We start from the raw sequence: 21282 nt of genomic DNA on the forward strand, positions 1-21282 counted from the left end.
CTGCTGCCCTATGACAGAAGTTATACAGAAACTGTGACAGAAGTTATTGACAGAATTTATACAGTAACGACAAGTAAAGAAATGCTGTTCAAACCGTTGTAAAAAAAAAAAATACGGTCAGTGTAACAGAACTTTCTAAGTTTACATATTATAGATTTTAGACAGAAACACAAAGTTAGACTCATCAGCCCTGCTGTTTAATTCCTAATCTTAACATTGTAAATATTTACAATATCATATAATATGCTGTCCTGAATCAATCTTTCATTGTTAAATGAGGGGTGTCATGATGGGGGGGGAGAGGGATAGTTGTTAAAGGGTTACTGTGACAGTCCCCACTCCCAACTCTCTGCTCTCTGCCACTCTCACACTCATTCAGCAGTTTCTGCTCCTCCTGCTTGTTTAAACCTTTCCTCAGTCCAAAACCCCACCTCTTGGAGTTTTACACAATTCCAGGAAATCACAGCACAGTGAAGTTTCGTTTGTAGTGAAATCGTCAGTCTCTCTGCCTCACTGCAGCAGAAATGGCAGAAGCAAATATTCTGGTAGCAGAGCAGCAGTTGTTGTGTGCAGTGTGTCTGGAGATACTGAAGGACCCGGTCGCTATTCCATGTGGACACAGTTACTGTATGGGGTGTATTAAGAACTGCTGGGATCGGACTGAACATAGACGTTTCTACAGCTGCCCCCAGTGCAGAAAGACCTTTACCCGAAGGCCTGTTCTGCACAGAAACACCATCCTGGCTGAAATTGCTGGAGAATTCAAGAAGAGAAGGCTCAATCCTCCTCCTGCTCAAAGTTATGCTGGACCTGGAGATGTGCCGTGTGATTTCTGCACTGGGAGAAAGTTTAAAGCTGTGAAATCCTGTTTGACATGCCTGGCCTCTTATTGTGAAACACATGTCAAGCCACACTATGAGGGTGTTGCTTTCAAGAGGCACAAACTGGTCAACGCTATTGAAAATCTGGAGCAGAAGCTTTGTGCTGAACACCAGAAGGTTTTTGAGGTCTTTTGTAGAACCGATCAGACGTGTATTTGCTGGTTGTGTGCAGACAAGGAACACAAGAGCCATGATACAGTCTCAGCTGAGACAGAAAGGACTGGGAAACAGGTAAGGGTTTGAAACATTTCCTTGTAGCTATTCTAGAAGATAAGAATTCCCAGGATATTTAGTGTGTCTATTCATGAAATGTTAGATCATTTTGAGACCAATTAATGCATTGAATTGAATATTGTATTGAGACCTATTTTACTTTCTCAGCCTAAATTATTATGGATTAGGTTTATATTTGTAGTTTCTGGTTTATTTGGATTTTCTTTTTATTTGGTTCAATTGCTTTTCATTTTCACTATTTTGATACGGTTATTTTACTATTTATTGTGTAACTTATATATCATGTTTGAATATGTTTTATTGTCATATATCATATCTTATATATCATACCATAGTTAAATTGTGTAACAAACAAAGCCTGGTATCTGATTTAAACAAATAAACAAAAGCATGTGCCCAAAATACATATGAAATGCAATCTACATTAGAGAAAGCAGCTTCAGTTGTCTAGGTGCCTGTCATAAGCTTATGTAATGTGACACACGCTGGATCAGCAACAGTTCTCAGTTAGCAGTGTGACAGAGCAGCAGCCCTGTCCTTGTAAAGAGTGTGTGGGGGAATGTAAGGTTAGCAGGGACAGGGTTAAACCTGTCCCTGCCAGCAATCACAGGTGTGGCTATTTCCCAGATAGGTAATTGATGCCACACAGGCAATTCTGTGTCTGAGTCACTCTCCCTGCCGATAACACCTGGGCCTTGATGCTAACCTTACCACAAGTAGTAAGAGCCAGTGCCATCTAGTGGACAGGTGCTGTAAGTCAAGTGTCCTGTTGTATTGCTGGCAGCTGTGCACTAGATGGTGCTGGCTTTTGCCACAATGCAGGCATGTTGACTGATCTAGCCTGTCTGCGTTGTCTATGACTGGCAACAAGACCGAAGACCAGCTTCTGAACTCAGGTTAAGGCCCCATAACATAGACTCATTAAAATAAGAATTGCAATGACCACTCTGAATCACTGAAAACATCATAAGGGGTTAAAGAAACAGTGAAAAAAAGATCATGTAATTTGCTACATTCCATTTAATTAAGAATTATTCTGACAGTTTAGATAGCATACCTTTAGATATTGACACGTAGGGTATCTGTTTGCATAATGTCTGTATTGTTAATCTAATTCCATATTAATGGGAGCGGTGTGAATAACACAGCGTGCTCCGAAATAGTCTGTATTGAGTGTGATAGTATATCACTCAATGCTCCATCAGAAATGTCACTGTGTTACTGTGTTTCTACACAGAAGCAGCTGGGAGAGACACAGACACAAATACAACAGAGAATCCAGGAGAGACTGAAAGACGTGGATGAGCTGAAACAGGCTGTGAAGTCACTGAAAGTGGGTATTAACAAGAGGGGGTTATTATTATTATTATTATTATTATTATTATTATTATTATTATTATTATTATTATTATTATTATTATTATTAAGAAAAATAAATGGAACAAACTGTATTTTAAAATATCAAAAGATTGAATCCTGTCACTTGTTATCCATTTACACATCCATTAGAACAGATTTCTAAACTGATCAATGGACTTGCGCAAATCTGCTGAAGTCTACAGAAAATCGCTATGTGTTTCTTATATGAGTTGTAAGGATGTCTCCTGTACTGTGTTATTTCACTCAGAGATCTGCACAGAGGGAAATAAAGGAAAGTGAGATGATCTTTACTGAGCTGATCCGATCCATTGAGAAGATCCACACTGAGGTTACTGAGCTGATTGGAGCTAACGAGAAGGCTGCAGTGAATCAGGCTGAAGGACGCATGAAGAAACTGGAGCAGGAGATTGCTGAGCTAAGGAGGAGAAACGCTGAGCTGAAACAGCTTTCAGAGACAGAGGATCACATCCATTTTCTACAGGTAACATCACTGCTTGTTAGAAAGTCTCAAGTACATAACTGGGACGGTTTCAGACAGACCTCTCCAATTGAATGAATCCTTGCTTTTCCCCAGGAATGTTTTGGACCCCATTCTGTTTCACTGAAAACTCCTTTTCTCCACTTTCCTGTTGTAGAATTTCCAGTCTCTCTGTGCCCCTCCTGAAGCTGGAGACTTACCCAGCATTACTGTCAATACAGACATCTCTTTTGGGGCTGTGAGGAAAGCTGTATCTGTACTTAAAGACCATATTGAGAACTTCTGCAAGGGGGAATTAGTCAAAATAACCACAACAGGTTGGTGTGAAATAGATTTCTTTGGTAGAGATTTCTCAAAGAGACAATGGCTTGAGGAGGGACAGGACTTGCAAAGCATTAATAAAGACCTCCTGCAGATTGTTGGCTATATGAATATTGCAGATGTTTTATTTCAAATGATTTCCCCAGGTTGAAATGCCCCACCTCATTTACAGTGACATCCCGAGTGATGAGAGCAGGAAGGGAGTTTCTTATTATTTGTTTATTTAGCAGACGCCTTTATCCAAGGTGACTTACAGAGACTAGGGTGTGTGAACTATGCATCAGCTGCAGAGTCACTTACAACTACATCTCACTCAAAACACGGAGCACAAGGAGGTTAAGTGACTTGCTCAGGGTCACACAGTGAGTCAGTGGCTGGGGGGGATTTGAACCGGAGACCTTCTGTTTACAAGCCCTTTTCTTTAACCACTGGCCCACACAGCCTCCTTAAGCTTCTAGTGCATTACATGAGAAAACAACACAATAGCATTTAAACAGCAGTGTGGAGTAGTGGTTAGGGCTCTGGACTCTTGACCGGAGAGTTGTGGGTTCAATCTCTGGTAGGGGACACTGCTGCTGTACCCTTGAGCAAGGTACTTTACCTAAATTGCTCCAGTAAAAACCAAACTGTATAAATGGGTAATTGTATGTAAAAATAATGTGATATCTTGTAACAATTGTAAGTCGCCCTGGATAAGGGCGTCTGCTAAGAAATAAAAAAAAAAAAACAGAGACAGAGGGATTCACACATTAAACAACACATTCTATTTCTCTCTCTTTTTTTCGACCAAGTGAATGAAGTTGCAGTTTATAGTCTGCAGGCTCCAGAGCCAAGGAACAGAGCTGAATTTTTAAAATGTAAGTCTGTTTTCACTGAAACATTTAATTGAAAGACGTGTCACTTCATTGTGAGAAGAGCTAACACTACAGAACAGGGAGGGGTGGAGCTTGAGGGCAGCAATTATTATTATTTATTAGTAATTGTAAACCATTAATCTACACTCCTCTCCAACAGACAACAAATTGGTTCAGTTGAATACATGCAGAATGACTGGGGGAGGGGCATTTGTTGCCTGTTTTTCCACTCAGACCTTTCTCTCCCTAAATATCTTGGTATCCCTGAATAGATAATCATCCCATCTTTTAATACATGTACAATGCATGTGAAACCAGTTGTGGGGTAAAATGAACAGCTATCCCTCCCAGTCATCTTGTGCTGGTAGTAAATGTATATTGCAGTATCACTGCACTTGTGGGATGGATTGCTCATTATATTAGACAGATATTTGAAGAGTGGACAATACTCTATTGAAGATATTTAGTAAGCAAGGGGTCTGAGTGGGTAAAATATAACACATACCTAGTAGGAACATTAAGTGAAATGTAATTGTATGCAGAGTTGCATTTGATTGGTTCCGATTCAAGAAGTTTGATAAGATCGAGGAATTATAATGAACAAAAGAATCAAACAGCAAGAGGGCTTAATTAAAAGCAGCAGCAGTTTTTTGAAGACAGAAAAATAAAAAGAGAGAACTTCTCCAAATTCAGAAATAAATACAGTAAGGATGATTATCAACCTTAAACATCACAGTCTAAATATATTTGTCTATAAAATAGGAGGGAGGAGGGAGCAGGTAGGAGGGAGCATATAGCATTAAGCAGGGAGGAGGGAGGATGAAGGAAGAAGTAGAGTGGAGGGAGCATAGAGGAGGGAGGATGGAGGAGAGAGCAGAGAGTATGGAGGAGGAAGCAGGAAGGAAGAGCATAGAGGAGGGAGCATGGATGAGGGACTATGGACAAGGGAGCATGGAGGAGTGAGGAGGGAGCAGGAAAAAGGGAAGAGGGAGGAGGGAGAATAGAAGAGGGAGGATTGAGGAGAAAACAGAGAAAAGGGAGAATGGATGAGGGAGCAGGAAGCATGGAGGAGGGAGTAGTTAACATAAAAGAAGAAGCATGGAGGAGGGAGCAGGGAGAAGGGAGCATGGAGGAGGAAAGAGGCAGCAGGGAGAATGGAGGAGGGAACATAGAGGAGGGAGCAGGGAAAAGGGAGGACAGTGGAGGGATTTTAGTGGATGATATTCTATTCAAAATATTTACTAGGCAAGGGGTCTGAGTGTTGAAAATGGAAACAAATACCCCACCCCAGTCATTCTGCATGTATTCAACTGAACCAATTCTAGTTGGAGGGCAGTGTATAATATTTTACAATGAATAGCATCATTACTTTGTGCATTGATTACCAGCTGCAAACTCATCCAAAATATACAAACAATCCTATTACTCCCTTCTGTACCTTTGTACTTCAATGCCTCTTCTGTTTTCAAGGTGTAGCCTTATGCCAGAAACAGCCATTATAAAAAGAACCTGTTGTAATATGTATTTATAAGTCTAACTTTTGGTTGGTTCTATGGAGATTTTCTCAGTGATTTGACTTTTCTAACCCTCTCTCCTCTACCTGTCCTCTTCTCTTCAATCAGATTCCTGTCAGCTCACACTGGACCACAACACAGCGCATAGAGAGCTCTGTCTGTCTGAAGGGAACAGAAAGGCGACATGGGGAGAGACCCAGAGATGTTCTGATCACCCAGAGAGATTTGATTACTATCTCCAGGTGCTTTGCAGAGAGGGTTTGTCTGGGACTCACAGTTACTGGGAGATTGAGTGGAGTGGGGGAGGGGCTTATATAGGAGTTGCATATAAAGGAATCAGCAGGAAAGGAGTGGATCTTTCCTGTGTCCTTGGATACAATGACAAGTCCTGGAGTTTGTTCTGCTCTGGTTCCAGTTACACTGCCCGGCACAATAACAATGAAACTGCAATAACTGCCCCACGCTCCCCCAGAATAGGAGTGTATCTGGACTTTAATGCCGGCACACTGTCATTTTATGGCGTCTCAGACACAATGACCCTCCTGCACAGATTCCAAACCACATTCACTGAGCCGCTCTATCCTGCGGTTTATATTTATTCTGGTTCCCCTGTAACAATCTGCCAGCTGAACTAGACAGTTTTGTGCTGTAAGAAAACCTTTGTGTTAAACTCCCTGTCTGTCCTCTCCACTCCTCGGGTGAAGGGAATTTTCAATCTGACAAAACTTTGGATGAAAGTTAGGGGGTAAAACGGCACCACCAGCAGAGTGAAACAAGGTGAATTGTTTGTTTTTACACTTGGGGCCAAGGCAGACTCATTTTTACAGTTTGTAATTGTAAACACTCACAACTGTACAGCTGTTTCAGCATAACATGTTCAATATGTCCTGAGTATTTATTGATTACAAACACATAAATAGCACCAAGTGGCAGACTTAGTTGGCATCTCTGCACAGTGCTAGAATTCCCACAGCAAGTACTGATAAGTATCTCTTAAGTTGTTTGTAGCTCACTAAATAATTCCACAATGTCTTCCTATATTGCACTTCCATTGGCTACATAGGTCTGAAATTTAGTTTATTGTTTATTAATTTTATTGTTTATTGTTATTCAAAGCACTGTTTAAGGTCAATCTATATATAATCAGGTTTTAAATTAAAACCAAAACACAAATGTAAATAAGCACCATTTTAATAACCATTTTTTATGTTTCTGTACTTTAATGCAAACATTTTTTCTTTAAATGTTTTGTAAAGTTTTTAATTTTCAATAAATGTTTTGTTCTGCACCTACTTCTGAAATTAACATAAACTAAGTGGTTTGTCAACAGCAGCTGCTCTCTGGAAACGTGACGTGCACTCTGGATAGACAAACACTAAAAAGATAACAAAGTTACAAACTGAATGAAAGGAGACAGTACAATATAGATATATATCAGATAGAATAAAAGCAGGTTTTTCACATCTTCAGCATGCCCAGCTGACACAAGCCCATGAGGCTCTGTTGTCTTCAGAGCGCGAGCTCGGGGTCAAATGATTTCAGTCACTTCTCGACTCTGGGATCAAGCTATCAGACACTTCCAGATGGTCAGTCAAGCTAACAGCCCCTAAAAGACTAAAACATCCCATTTAAAACACATGAAAGCCCCGTGCAGCCAGTCTACCCAGGCTAAGTGCTTGAGAAAGAGAGAGGGAGAGAGATCTAAAGGGAAGGGGTGTATATCTCACTGCTCATGAACACACTGCTCCCATGTAGGAAACCCACTGATCCTCAACTACTGCTCCTAGTGATCTCACACCCCACACTGTATACTCTCAATCCATCACTTCTCATGAACAGCACCCCCTCCTCAACACTCCCCACCCCACACTGTATACTCTCAATCCATCACTTCTCATTAACAGCACCCCCTCCTCAACACTCCCCACCCCACACTATATACTCTCAATCCATCACTTCTCGTCAGCTAGAAAAGCTGCACACCTCCAGCTCTTGCATACCTTAGTTTTAAACCCACTGAAGGTGAGAGCATAGTGAAAAGTCCATCTCAATTCTGTTTTACAATGTGCCACTTTAGAATCAGCTTGTTTCCCCTCTTCACTGGTCAGCAAGGGGGTCAGTAAGGTGTGGAATGGATTGGATTGGAATGTGTGTCCCTGGAGAAGTGCAGAATCCCTGGCCTCTGTTCTGGGAGTCTGATCTGCTTGTTTTATTAACCTGGTTTTATCACAGTTTGGAGCTGCACTGCTGGAGGAGTGCTTGGAGAGGCGGAAGCAGTTGTTTTCAGATCACCAGTTCTCTGACACTGAACCGCTTTCTCTAAACTGCTGGTCTCCTCCACAGTGGATCAATGCTGTGATGAACCAGGACATGTGCTGAGGTTTGGGACCTGATCTAGTGTGTCTCTAAACAGCGCTGATGAAAAGACCTTCAGCGAGGGAGGCTGGGTGTGGATGACACTGCACAAGCCACCGCTCCCTCAAAGATCAGGGTCCTTCAATGGAGGATTCTGTACACCATGTAGAGTACAAATCCAAGGAGAATATGAGGAGGTTGTATAATGCAGTGGTGAGACCACACTTACAGGACTGGGTCCAAGTCTGGTCAGCACAGCACCAAAGGGACACTGTGGACAAGGAGAGAGTGCAACAAACACCAACCAGACTAATCACAGGGCTTAGAGGACTGAGCTATGGAGTAGGCTGAAAAACAAAGGGCAAACTATTTCCTTAGAACGTCTTCACTCAGCGGAAAGGTACCTGATGAGTCAGTACAAGTTCAAGGTAAATCTAGGTTTTAAGGTGTTTATATATATATATATATATATATATATATATATATATATATATATATATATACAATAAAACTTGCGTTACATGTTTCAAAAGGTACTTCATTTCTTGTGGTAAAGCCCTTTGTGTCAGGTTAGGGTCCGGGACTTTACCACTGTTTGTGTTTGTGTGGGTGCGTCAATAACAAGTCTAGTCATCAAGCTGTTTTTAAGCACATTTTTTATTCAAAAACAAACAAAACAGAGAAATCTAAATAAAGAGTTTAAACAAAACCTGTGTCTGAACTAAACTTTAACAAAACTCTAAACTATCTGTCTGGGTGCCTGGTTTCCCTAACCAGTATTTGTAAAGATAGTTTTTACCTTCCATCTCTTTCTTTCTTTCTTTCTTTCTTTCTTTCTTTCTTTCTTTCTTTCTTTCTTTCTTTCTTTCGTAGGGGTGGCCTAAGTCCGACTTAGCATTTCAAATCAGTTACAGTAAAGCGAACACCGATGTGTAGTCTTATATTAATCAGTACATATGCGCAGAGCAATGCAAAGATAATGTATTTTATAGACCGAAATATATTTTTTTAGATATTTAAAATGATGTTGAATTATATTTCCGTTTTTGATTTCCCCAATAATGTATTTTTTTCATCAGCGAGCATAAAAACACAGGGCGAGACAAACTTTGCATTTGAAATCGCAGTTAATCAGAACACGTGACACAAACCCCAGTCCAAACGAATCCGATTCTAGTGCCGTGTTTACAGGATAGGGGAAAAACTACATTTCGGTTCCATTTCCTCAATGATCATTCTTACTATCTGTGACGTGTCGTCACTTCCATGCGCCTCGGCTTTAAATGCTGCAATGCTGAATATACCCGCCACTGCAAGAGATGGAATATACAGTATTTAGGGTTTTAACCGATAAAAACTGATTAAACACCCCCGATACAAAAAATTAATAAATAAACCGATGGATAGCCAATAAACACAGGAAAGCCCCGGAAAAACTGTGGAAATGGTTAATCTATTCATGTTTACCCTTTCCACATTAAAAAATAAAACCTACTACAAAAATAATAAATATTGTGATAATAGGGCGTAGGCCCTTTAAGAAAGGCTGTCTGGCTTCAAAGACTACGTTCCCCAGAAGCCCCGGGGTTAATGAATTAAAGGAAGAGTCTGCCGACATATAAGGAAGCCTGCAGATCACTCGTGGTGGGTAGCAGTGGTGTATACACCACCGGAGAGAGATCTACAGCCGTCTGGAAATCCCAGCGTGAAAGGTTTTCGTTGTTGGAAGTTTTCTTGCTAATTCGCTCGTTATAAAAAAAAGAAAGTCTCATGTTAAGAACCAGTTTAATTTATTTGCTGTTTTCGGTGCACTGCAGTAGTATTGTTTAATATTGTGAAAACATGCCGGTTTATTTGTTTAGTTGTAGCAGAGAGTGAGTATAAACTCTGTATATTAGAAAGTACACAGAGCCCGTCTCTGGTCCTGGCGGGGCCGGCGCCGGTGATACAGTTTAGAGAAGGGACACGTGTGATTTTTGTTAAAGTGTACTGTGTGGAATTTGGCAAACAAAACACTCAGCCAACCGGACAGAATTTATCAACATTTATTTGGGTTTGTGTACTGTGTGGAACTGGACAAAGAAAATACACAGACAACGGGACAAAGTTTTTGGATCTTTGTTTATTGTTTAAACACACACCAGTTTTATTATTGTTGTTACCACTGTTCCAGGATATCGGGAGCTATGGTACTGTTTCAACGCACTCCAGTTTACTTACCTGGAATACAGTTTCACCACGATAGCAGGAGCTATCGTATTGTTTCCATGCTCCCAGTGATCTTGTGTCTGTTACTGACTGTTCTACGATAGCACCAGCTATTGTACTGTTTCCGTGCTCCAGCAGAGGGAGTCAGTTCCAGCATATTTATCTGTGGGCATACTGTGCGCCAGCAGAGGGAGCCGTTGGATTTCACTGCGGAAGACAGAAGAAAAAAAAAAAAAAACTCAAGCATTTTGGAAAGTAACCGAAAACACTAATTTCATACAGTAGATCAAAAACGAAAGCCCCGAAAAAAAAAAACGATTTACATAAAACTCGAAAATAGCTAAAAATAAGCACCGAAAAAAATAAAATTAAGCCCTAAATATATTCATGATGTATTTAAGAGACTGTCTGAATAAATTAAATACATTTACTTCTTGGCAGATACCATTATCTACTTACAATTGTTACAAGATATCACATTATTTTTTTACATAGTTACCCATTTATACAGTTGGGTTTTTTTACTGGAGCAATCTAGGTAAAGCACTTTGCTCAAGGGTACAGCAGCAGTGTCCCCCACCTGGGATTGAACCCACGACGCTCCAGTCAAGAGTCCAGAGCCCTAACCACTACTCCACACTGCTGCATAGCCAGTTTATAATTGATATTTAAACACAGTAGCCTATATACTCTTGACATTTCTCTTAATATGGGAATTAGTAACTGGCCAGTTCACAGCTATGGCGATCTTTGCCCAGGCTTTCTTTTGCTCATTAACAGTAATGGCATTATGATTTTACATTTATGTAATGTTTGTTTACATTACATCTAATTTAGTTAGTTTCTCGGTTTCAAAGAATGAGTAATATTTCCCCTTATAGACAACAATGTCTATAACTATGTCAATTAAGTATTGAACAGTATTTTTAAATCAAAGAAAATAACTGAAAAATATGCATGCCATATTTTTAATACTTGTTGCCATTTCTACCGGGAAACAAATACAGAAACATTTAATTGTGTTCGAGCCATTTTATATCACTTTAGATTTACTGTTCAAGTACAGCTAAAGTCAAGCTTCAAGTCAAGTCTTTGATATTGCAACCCTTTCTCAAGCCAGACTTACCCCAGCCCGACAGTAGTTATACGCTATTGAAGATATCACCATGTTAATTTTTAACCAATGTGAATGCAGCATTTGGTGTTGACAGGTGCCCTTAGCCAATCAGGATCGACCGGAAGTCCCGCCTTCTAATTCCTGTCACGTGTTTGTAGGCTTTAAGCAATTCCGGAGGTCCCACCCTCCCATCCTGTCACGTGTTTGTAGTCTTTAAGGCACTTATGGAAACCGTGTTCCATGATTGTATTTTATCACATTAAAATGGGGAATTAAACTATGTTTTGGAGCATTATTTTTTAATTTGTGTTATGTGTTATTTCAGAAAAATAAATGGATCAGTGAAATGGGGAAAAAAACAAGGGGAATACATGGGTTTAAAAAAAAAAAGTTTAAGAAAAATAAAAGAAAACGGGTATACAGTTTATGTTATTTATTTCAGAAAAATAAAATGAGCCATACAAATTGGAAAAACAAAAAGATACAAAATGTTGAAAAAATAAATAAATAAAAGTAGCTTGAAAGTGTTAAAGCATTAAAATGTTAAAACAAGGATATTTGACTAAGAAAAGACTTACGATCCGATGGCCGCATGTCCACGTAGTAGATGCAGCTTTTATTGATACAAATAGATGTTATTAAAAAATAAATAAGCTTGGAAATGTTAAAACAGTTTGTTAAAATGTATAAAGAGTTGACAAATAAAATATTTTTTGAAAAGTGTTAAAACAAGGTTACAATGCTTGTACTTAAATGAAAAACAGTTTAAAAGTGGAGAAATGTGAATTGCTAAAAACCTGCAGAGAACAGAGACCCGTGTTTGTTGACAAAAGACTAAAAATGTGTTAAACATTTAAAACACTTCTTAACCAACACATAAATAAATAAATAAACACAATAAAATATGAGACCCTGTATACATGGTTAAGTCAACATTATCTATTTTACACAGCTTGAGACCCACGCACGTGTAAAGGCAACACAAGCACTTCTGAAATGTCCCTACAAACTGTCTTGAGTTTAAAACATTAAAAACCCCAATATAAAAGAAGAATACAAACCTTGACTATCGGCTGCCATTATGCTAGACTTGTTCCAATGTATTTGCTTAAAGAAAAAACATTTTTAAAATAAAACCTTAAATGTGTCTGAGGCAAACAGAACACTGTTGTACACTAAACTGTGCCTCGCATGGAGCTAAGGGGTGTCGCTAGAAGATAAGAAACTAGGGGCCACAAGACTGGCTAACAGCATCGCTGGTCATGTGCTCAGGGTGTTGCTGGTCATGTGATCATGGTGTTGCTGGTCATGTGCTCAGGGTGTTGCTGGTCATGTGATCATGGTGTTGCTGGTCATGTGCTCAGGGTGTTGCTGGTCATGTGATCATGGTGTTGCTGGTCATGTGCTCAGGGTGTTGCTGGTCATGTGATCATGGTGTTGCTGGTCATGTGCTCAGGGTGTTGCTGGTCATGTGATCATGGTGTTGCTGGTCATGTGCTCAGGGTGTTGCTGGTCATGTGCTCATGGTGTTGCTGGTCATGTGCTCAGGGTGTTGCTGGTCATGTGATCATGGTGTTGCTGGTCATGTGCTCAGGGTGTTGCTGGTCATGTGATCATGGTGTTGCTGGTCATGTGATCATGGTGTTGCTGGTCATGTGCTCATGGTGTTGCTGGTCATGTGCTCATGGTGTTGCTGGTCATGTGCTCATGGTGTTGCTGGTCATGTGATCATGGTGTTGCTGGTCATGTGCTCAGGGTGTTGCTGGTCATGTGCTCAGGGTGTTGCTGGTCATGTGATCAGGGTGTTGCTGGTCATGTGATCAGGGTGTTGCTGGTCATGTGCTCATGGTGTTGCTGGTCATGTGATCATGGTGTTGCTGGTCATGTGCTCAGGGTGTTGCTGGTCATGTGCTCAGGGTGTTGCTGGTCATGTGATCAGGGTGTTGCTGGTCATGTGATCAGGGTGTTGCTGGTCATGTGCTCATGGTGTTGCTGGTCATGTGCTCAGGGTGTTGCTGGTCATGTGCTCAGGGTGTTGCTGGTCATGTGCTCAGGGTGTTGCTGGTCATGTGATCATGGTGTTGCTGGTCATGTGCTCAGGGTGTTGCTGGTCGCTCAGTTTAGAAGATAAACGGTCCATAACCAATGGCGAATCGTTGCAGTAAATGGTAAAAACAAGGTTGCAATGCAGTTACTTAAAAATGAAAAAAACAATTTAAAAGGGGAGTAATGCACACACTCACAAGCATACACATGCACATTTAATTGATTGCTCGAAATAGATGTTGATCACAATTTTTTTTAAATCATTTCACATTACTAAGTGAAATACAATGAAAGCACTTGGAACAAACTGCCTATAGTCCATACGCATCGCAAGTCTAACACGTTTGCCTAGAGATATATTTTGCATGATTTATTGGTATAGAACTTATGACAGACACACCTATGACATTAGTCAGTGTTATATATATATATATATATATATATATATATATATATATATATATATATATACTGTGGGTATATATATATATATATATATATATATATATATATATATATATATATATATATATATATATATATAATCTTTATCTCAACCTGTTGGTTCATCAATAATACTCATAACTGCTGCGACTACATTTTCAACCTTGCGTTGTGGGTCACGTTCATGGGTTCTTGGTCAATGGTCACTTAACCCGGTTCTGTTGTGGTCAAAACGCGAAAACACACCCCTGATGAGATTGTATTTAAGAATGGAAGACAGAAACAGACCCAGCATTCATCATTCCCTACCTAGCTACCAAGTTCATTTGTATAGGTGTTCATAACAACTGCATTCTGCATGGTCCTGCATGGTGTGAAAAAGCCTCAGCGCTTCAGGCCTGTCACCGTGGCTCTGAGGGAGATCCGCCTCTACCAGTAATCCACGAGCTGCTCATCGGCAAGCTGCCTTTCCAACGGCTTGTCAGAGAAATCACACAGGATTTCAAGACCGACCTGCGCTTCCAAAGCTCCGCTGTCATGGCGTTGCAGGAGGCTAGCGAGGCTTACCTGGTCGGACTCTTTGAGGACACCAACCTGTGTGCCATTCACACCAAGAGAGTCACCATCATGCGCAAAGATATCCAGCTGGCGCGCTGCATCCTCGGGGAGTGTGCTTAAGCTGTAACACCCTTAAAGAACTTGTTCTAAAACCAAAGGCTCTTTAAAGAGCCAACCAAGTTCTATGAAAGATGGTTTTCCATTTTAAAAATCGTTATGTTCAATTTTAGAATTGAATACTAAGCTTTTCAAATGCAAGGTTTTAATTGTGGCCTCTCTCTCTCTCTCTCTCTCTCTCTCTCTCTCTCTCTCTCTCTCTCTCTCTCTCTCTCTCTCTCTCTCTCTCTCTCTCTCTCTCTCTCTCTCTCTCTCTCTCTCTCTCTCTCTCTCTCTCTCTCTCTCTCTCTCTCTCTCTCTCTCTCTCTCTCTCTCTATATATATATATATATATCCTTTTTCATTAGTCACAAGATACTGTGCTGCAAAAGGTCAGATAAGTGCATGCGGGTTACACGACTCTATACTTCTTTCAATAGAAAGTAATTCATGATGCGGCATGGGTGTCTAAACCCGTTTTTCTTTCCCAACATATAGTAAATAAATATGGGTGTCTACAGTCCTCACAGGTGCTGAGAAAGATATGTATATATATATATATATATATATATATATATATATATATATATATATATATATATATATATATATATATATATATATATTGTACACTGGTATACTTTAATAAAAAGTGAATTAGTTCCCCACTCTGAGTCTACACTTTGACCCTCTGCATTATTTATTAGTTAAAAAAAAAAAAAAAAAACTAGTGAGTTTTTAGCAGATTTGTATTCAGATGTCTTCCATATTTGCAGAGGGGGGCGGGGGCAGGAAGTGATGTTATTTCTAAAACCACATCCTCATTTCAGAATGTGACCCAGAGCCAGAAGCATATTTATAGTTACAGGCAAGAAATTTCCCCTTCAATATTTTCAGTTTGTTACAGTTTCAACAGTTTGTTATGTAGGGGAAATTGTAAATATAGTTATATATATATATGTATATATATATATATATATATATATATATATATATATATATATATATATACAGCTCTGGAAAAAATTAAGAGACCACTGCAAAATTATCAGTTTCTCTGGTTTTACTATTTATAGGTATGTGTTTGGGTAAAATGAACATTTTTGTTTTATTCTATAAACTACTGACAACATTTCTCCCAAATTCCAAATAAAAATATTGTCATTTAGAGCATTTATTTGCAGAAAATGACAACTGGGCAAAATAACAAAAAAGATGCAGTGTTGTCAGACCTCGAATAATGCAAAGAAAATAAGTTCATATTCATTTTTAAACAACACAATACTAATGTTTTAACTTAGGAAGAGTTCAGAAATCAATATTTGGTGGAATAACCCTGATTTTCAAGCACAGCTTTCATGCGTCTTGGCATGCTCTCCACCAGTCTTTCACATTGATGTTGGGTGCCTTTTGCCACTCCTGGCGCAAAAATTCAAGCAGCTTGGCTTTGTTTGATGGCTTGTGACCATCCATCTTCCTCTTGATCACATTCCAGAGGTTTTCAATGGGGTTCAGGTCTTGAGATTGGGCTGGCCATGACAGGGTCTTGATCTGGTGGTCCTCCAACCACACCTTGATTGACCTGGCTGTGTGGCATGGAGCATTGTCCTGCTGGAAAAACCAATCCTCAGAGTTGGGGAACATTGTCAGAGCAGAAGGAAGCAAGTTTTCTTCCAGGACAACCTTGTACTTGGCTTGATTCATGCCAAAGCTGCCCGATTCCAGCCTTGCTGAAGCACCCCCAGATCATCACCGATCCTCCACCACATTTCACAGTGGCTGCGAGACACTGTGGCTTGTAGGCCTCTCCAGGTCTCCGTCTAACCATTAGACGACCAGGTGTTGGGCAAAGCTAAAAATTGGACTCATCTGGGGGTGCTTCAGCAAGGCTGGAATTGGGCAGATTTGTCTTTGTGAAGGACGCGTGAATCAAGCCAAGTACAAGGTTGTCCTGGAAGAAAACTTGCTTCCTTCTGCTCTGACAATGTTCCCCAACTCTGAGGATTGGTTTTTCCAGCAGGACAATGCTCCATGCCGCACAGCCAGGTCAATCAAGGTGTGGATGGAGGACCACCAGATCAAGACCCTGTCATGGCCAGCCCAATCTCCAGACCTGAACCCCATTGAAAACCTCTGGAATGTGATCAAGAGGAAGATGGATGGTCACAAGCCATCAAACAAAGCCGAGCTGCTTGAATTTTTGCGCCAGGAGTGGCATAAAGTCACCCAACATCAATGTGAAAGACTGGTGGAGAGCATGCCAAGACGCATGAAAGCTGTGATTGAAAATCAGGGTTATTCCACCAAATATTGATTTCTGAACTCTTCCTAAGTTAAAACATTAGTATTGTGTTGTTTAAAAATGAATATGAACTTATTTTCTTTGCATTATTCGAGGTCTGACAACACTGCATCTTTTTTGTTATTTTGCCCAGTTGTCATTTTCTGCAAATAAATGCTCTAAATGACAATATTTTTATTTGGAATTTGGGAGAAATGTTGTCAGTAGTTTATAGAATAAAACAAAAATGTTCATTTTACCCAAACACATACCTATAAATAGTAAAACCAGAGAAACTGATAATTTTGCAGTGGTCTCTTAATTTTTTCCAGAGCTGAATATATATATATATATATATATATATATATATATATATATATATATATATATATATAGATATATAACTATAATTTTAATTCACTGTAAATTAGAAGGTAAATGACAATAAAACTTAAAAATATCACTTTACAAAACGTCCATAAATTTGAAGTTTATAAAACAATTAAAAAATGAAGGAAAATAGTTTTTTTTTTTTACTTTAATGCTCTTGTATTCAATAGCATAGCAAACCGTGACACCAATATGATAATACAATAACACTTTACAAAATTGATGTTCATATGAAGGGCAAATAGCCATAAAAAGCTTAAGGTAAAATAGATTTTAAAATACAATACGAATGTATTCTCTTATATGGCATGCCAAGGCATCTCAGAACGCTGTACAAAACTAAACACAAGACACGTGTAAAAAACAGGTCCAGTTCCAATCCCATAAAATATATTGAAAATCCCCATCTAGAGCAGTGAGTTTAATCTTTTTAACTCAATGACCCACCAGTAAACATAAAAAATAATGCGACACTCTATAAATTTGACTGATGATAAAATGTTACTCGAGAAATTTGCTTTTCTTTTGTTTTTTTTCAACACAATCCGAAGTCTGTGCAACAGCAGACTGACCGGAACATGAATAATAATAATAATAATAATAATAATAATAACAACAACAACAGCTGTGGTTCAGAGCAACAGGATCATTTCAGATCCTAAGGCAGGGTCTAGGGATGCTAAGAAATGTTAGTATTATATGGTAATAATAATTGTAAATGTAATCTTCTCAAAGCCAAATTGTGGCGACCCACCTGAGCATGCCTCACGACCCACTGGCTGAAAACCACGGCTTTATAGGATAAAGCCTCTATGGATAATGTGTGTATGTATATTGAAAATATTCCTCAACTTCGGTCTTATTTTTACTAAAATAATTCTAAACCCAGCCAAAGCTTCCAGAACACTCAGTACATTTTTAACACTGTGTTACAGACATTTAAAACATGTTACAAAATCTCTGTAAATTGTGAAGGTTAAATAACCATTAAAATGAAAGTAAAATATATATTTTTAACTTTAATGTTAAATCACTGTAAACGTGACGGTGTACAACCATAAAATAACACTTTACAAAATGACTCTAAATTTAAAGGTAAATAACCATTAAAAAATGAAGGAAAAATAATACTATATGTTTCTTGTTTTACTTTAATGCAGTGGCATTCTATAGCTTAGCAAAGCGTTATTTATCATGTTTTGGTTCGCTGCCTTTGAGCAAATCTGTCAAAGCTTTCAGTATCAAATCTATATCGCCCCTCGCGATTATTTTTGTACCGGCCTCAATGTAAAACAAGTCCACCTTGTTACTGTCTGCTAATCGAAATCCATATAGATATCATCTTCAGCTCCCCCCTTATTGCCCTGATTGAAATCAAAGTTTTCATACTCTGGTTCACTTTTCTCTTCATAGTCCAGGTCATCTATGACTTCTTTACCATCCTCAGTTCTCATCTCTTCATAGTCCTGGTCAACTGTATCTTCCTTGAAAAACTCAGTGTTCGCATAGACCTCATCAGCATCCTCAGAGTGCAGGTTACCAGCGCCTTTGGAAATGTATGAATTCATCCTGACTGTAAAGAAGCACATGGAACAACAGCATCAGCACACACAAAAACACAGTACCCATAAACAATGACTTCACATAATCACATAACAAACACACAGCATCGGACAGGTTAAAACCATGCATTCATCTGATTACTGCCAAATGCAATTCAAAATGTCTATCGTCTAAAAGGGTTATTTAAAAATAGACCATTTTTAAAGCAATTTGAAATGTCCAATTGTTTTAAAGACACTTTCTCACCGCTACGACCCCTGCAGTGACTCAGGAGAGGCAAAGACAAGTGCACTCAAGCATCCTCCAAAACGTGCGCTATCAAGCTGCCCACTTCCTTTCACATTGCAAGCCCACAGTGAAGCCAACCAGACCTGATGCATCGGAGGACGAACACAGATCCAGTTACAACACCGCTGGCCTGCAGGCGCCCGGCCACCTACAGGAGTCGCTGGTGTGCAGTGAGACAGGGATTACCCTCTTGAGCCCTCTCCACCCGGGCAGTGCTTGGCCAATTGTGACCGCCCCATGGGATCTCCCGGCCATGGTTTGAGGACCTTCATGGACACCCCCATGATTTCAATCCAATTGTTTGTGTTGAACTTGAACCACTGTCATAACGATCCTTTGACCACCAACATGAACATCAGTGACTGAATTGATCCCTAGAGACACTGGGTCCTAAGAAAGTTGCCTGGCAGTGAGATGATGTGAACGCATGTGAACGCATGTGAATGCATGTGATCAAACTGAAGGTGCAGAGCTGCCGGCTCCCTCTGCTGGTATCTTTGCTGTCACTCACCTGCAGCGCTCCTCACTTCCTCTCTGCTGTCTGTCCTTCTCTTTTTACATCTCAAGAGTATGAGAAATACTGAGATCAGCAGCACTGCAGCAGCACTGACAGCAGTGCTGACTGGAATCAGGACTGACACTGAAATAAAACACAGTGACAGATCAGAGATACTGACACTGAAATTCAGCACAGTGACAGATCAGAGATACTGACACTGAAATACAACACAGTGACAGATCAGAGATACTGACACTGAAATTCAGCACAGTGACAGATCAGAGATACTGACACTGAAATACAACATGGTGACAGATCAGAGATACTGACACTGAAATTCAGCACAGTGACGGTTCATAGTTATATCAGGCAAACTAATGAATCAACAACATCAGAAACTGATCAACACATTTCGTGCTCCACAGAAGGTGATTTGTTTTCTGCTTACCTGTGACTGTGACGTGGAGCATCTCGCTCAGCTGGGATTCAAACACTCTCCCCGATACCCGGGTCTGATACTGACAGGAGTAATTCCCCTCATGTGTGAAGTCTGCAGCAGGGAAGCTGAAGAGGGCAGACTGGTTGATGGTTGGTGCTGATCTGTTCCATCTCTCATTGAAGCCTGCAGAGACTCTGAAGAGGAGGAAGGTGCTTTCTGTGTAGCGTTCTGCAGAGCTGCAAGTGATTTCAAAACTGTTTCCTCTCTCAACAGCACCGCTCGCCGGGCTCAGAGAGATGTGTGGCTGCTTCAGAAACACTGGAAAAGAAGAGAATTGTTCAACAGTCAGCAGTGTGGTGTGCTGGGTAGGGCTCTGGACTCCTGACAGGTGGATTGTGGGTTCAATCCCAGATAGGGGATATTGCTGCTGTACCTTTGAGCAAAGAACTTTACCTAGATTGCTTCAATAAAAAAAAATTCAACTGTATAAATGGGTAAATGTATATAAAAATAATGTGATATTTTGTAACAATTGTTGAATAAGGGTGTTTGCTAAGAAATTCAATAATAATCAGGAATGTCCGAAACTAGTGTCACTACAGCTGGATAAGAATCACTGTCCTGAGAGAGGGTCGTGCTGGTGTAGCCAATGAAGACCCTGATGGTGTGATCATTGGTTACCAACAGTGTCAGCAGCAGTATAGCTAATAGAAATCCACTCACCCACTGTGATGTGTACAGGGTCACTGTGAGGTGAGCTGAAGGTCTCACTTCTCCCCTGTACTTTATACACACAGCTGTAGCTGCCTTGCTTTGACTCAGAGAGGTCGGACAGAATGAACGTCACGCTGGTCTGTGAAGGTTCAGCTCTCTGTGTTGTGATGTAGTTTCCAGAACCACTTCTGTACAGATAGAAATCAGTGCTGGTGTGCAGTCTGGATGGGCCAGTGCATGTGATGCTGGCCTCTTCACCAGGTAGAAATGAAGGATAACTGGACAGCAAGGAGACTGAAGGCTTTGTCATCGAAGCTGAACGAAACACAGCACTTTAGCAGGTTAAAAACATTCTGTTCATTCTAGATACACTTTTTAATCTCTGTACTCACAGCAGTGATCTCCAACCTTTGTCCTGGAAAGCCCCTATCATTTCTAATACAGTGTGTCTCCAGCCCTGGTCCTGGAGAGCCCCTATCATTTCTAATACAGTGTGTCTCCAGCCCTGGTCGTGGAGAGCCTCTATCATTTCTAATAGACATTGTGTCTACAGCCCTGGTCCTGGAGAGCCCATATCATTTCTAATACAGTGTGTCTCCAGCCCTGGTCCTGGAGAGCCCCC

At 40.1% G+C, this 21282-nt stretch overlaps 2 protein-coding genes across 2 annotated transcripts; one reads left to right on the forward strand and one right to left on the reverse strand.

Annotated features, from left to right (window-relative positions):
- The first annotated feature begins 476 nt into the window (after window positions 1-476).
- On the forward strand, window positions 477-6945 carry LOC117965737 (tripartite motif-containing protein 16-like). Its single transcript, XM_059016314.1, has 6 exons — window positions 477-1112; window positions 2353-2448; window positions 2743-2976; window positions 3131-3290; window positions 4086-4151; window positions 5771-6945. The coding sequence occupies exons 1-6, from the start codon at window positions 525-527 to the stop codon at window positions 6295-6297; spliced, it is 1671 nt and encodes a 556-aa protein (XP_058872297.1). The 5' UTR covers window positions 477-524; the 3' UTR covers window positions 6298-6945.
- Window positions 6946-17344: 10399 nt separating this feature from the next.
- On the reverse strand, window positions 17345-21133 carry LOC117432925 (killer cell immunoglobulin-like receptor 3DL2). The gene is made up of 4 exons (XM_059016341.1): window positions 20670-21133; window positions 19956-20264; window positions 19520-19648; window positions 17345-18730 (listed from the first exon to the last, which is right to left on the reverse strand). The coding sequence occupies exons 1-4, from the start codon at window positions 20968-20970 to the stop codon at window positions 18474-18476; spliced, it is 996 nt and encodes a 331-aa protein (XP_058872324.1). The 5' UTR covers window positions 20971-21133; the 3' UTR covers window positions 17345-18473.
- Window positions 21134-21282: the final 149 nt, after the last annotated feature.

This window comes from Acipenser ruthenus, chromosome 52 (genome assembly GCF_902713425.1).
Source record: "Acipenser ruthenus chromosome 52, fAciRut3.2 maternal haplotype, whole genome shotgun sequence".
Classification (NCBI taxonomy): Eukaryota; Metazoa; Chordata; class Actinopteri; order Acipenseriformes; family Acipenseridae; genus Acipenser; species Acipenser ruthenus.

Excerpts from the sequence above, each read along its gene's own strand:
- LOC117965737 (XM_059016314.1), top strand. The coding sequence starts at position 525 with ATGGCAGAAGCAAATATTCTGGTAGCAGAGCAGCAGTTGTTGTGTGCA. Across the intron at positions 2,977-3,130 it reads ATCACATCCATTTTCTACAG|AATTTCCAGTCTCTCTGTGC; the intron begins GTAACATCACTG and ends TTCCTGTTGTAG. Across the intron at positions 4,152-5,770 it reads CAGAGCTGAATTTTTAAAAT|ATTCCTGTCAGCTCACACTG; the intron begins GTAAGTCTGTTT and ends CTCTTCAATCAG.
- LOC117432925 (XM_059016341.1), bottom strand. The coding sequence starts at position 20,970 with ATGACAAAGCCTTCAGTCTCCTTGCTGTCCAGTTATCCTTCATTTCTA. Across the intron at positions 20,265-20,669 it reads CCCTGTACACATCACAGTGG|TGTTTCTGAAGCAGCCACAC; the intron begins GTGAGTGGATTT and ends CTTCTTTTCCAG. Across the intron at positions 18,731-19,519 it reads GGAAGTGAGGAGCGCTGCAG|TCAGGATGAATTCATACATT; the intron begins GTGAGTGACAGC and ends GCTTCTTTACAG.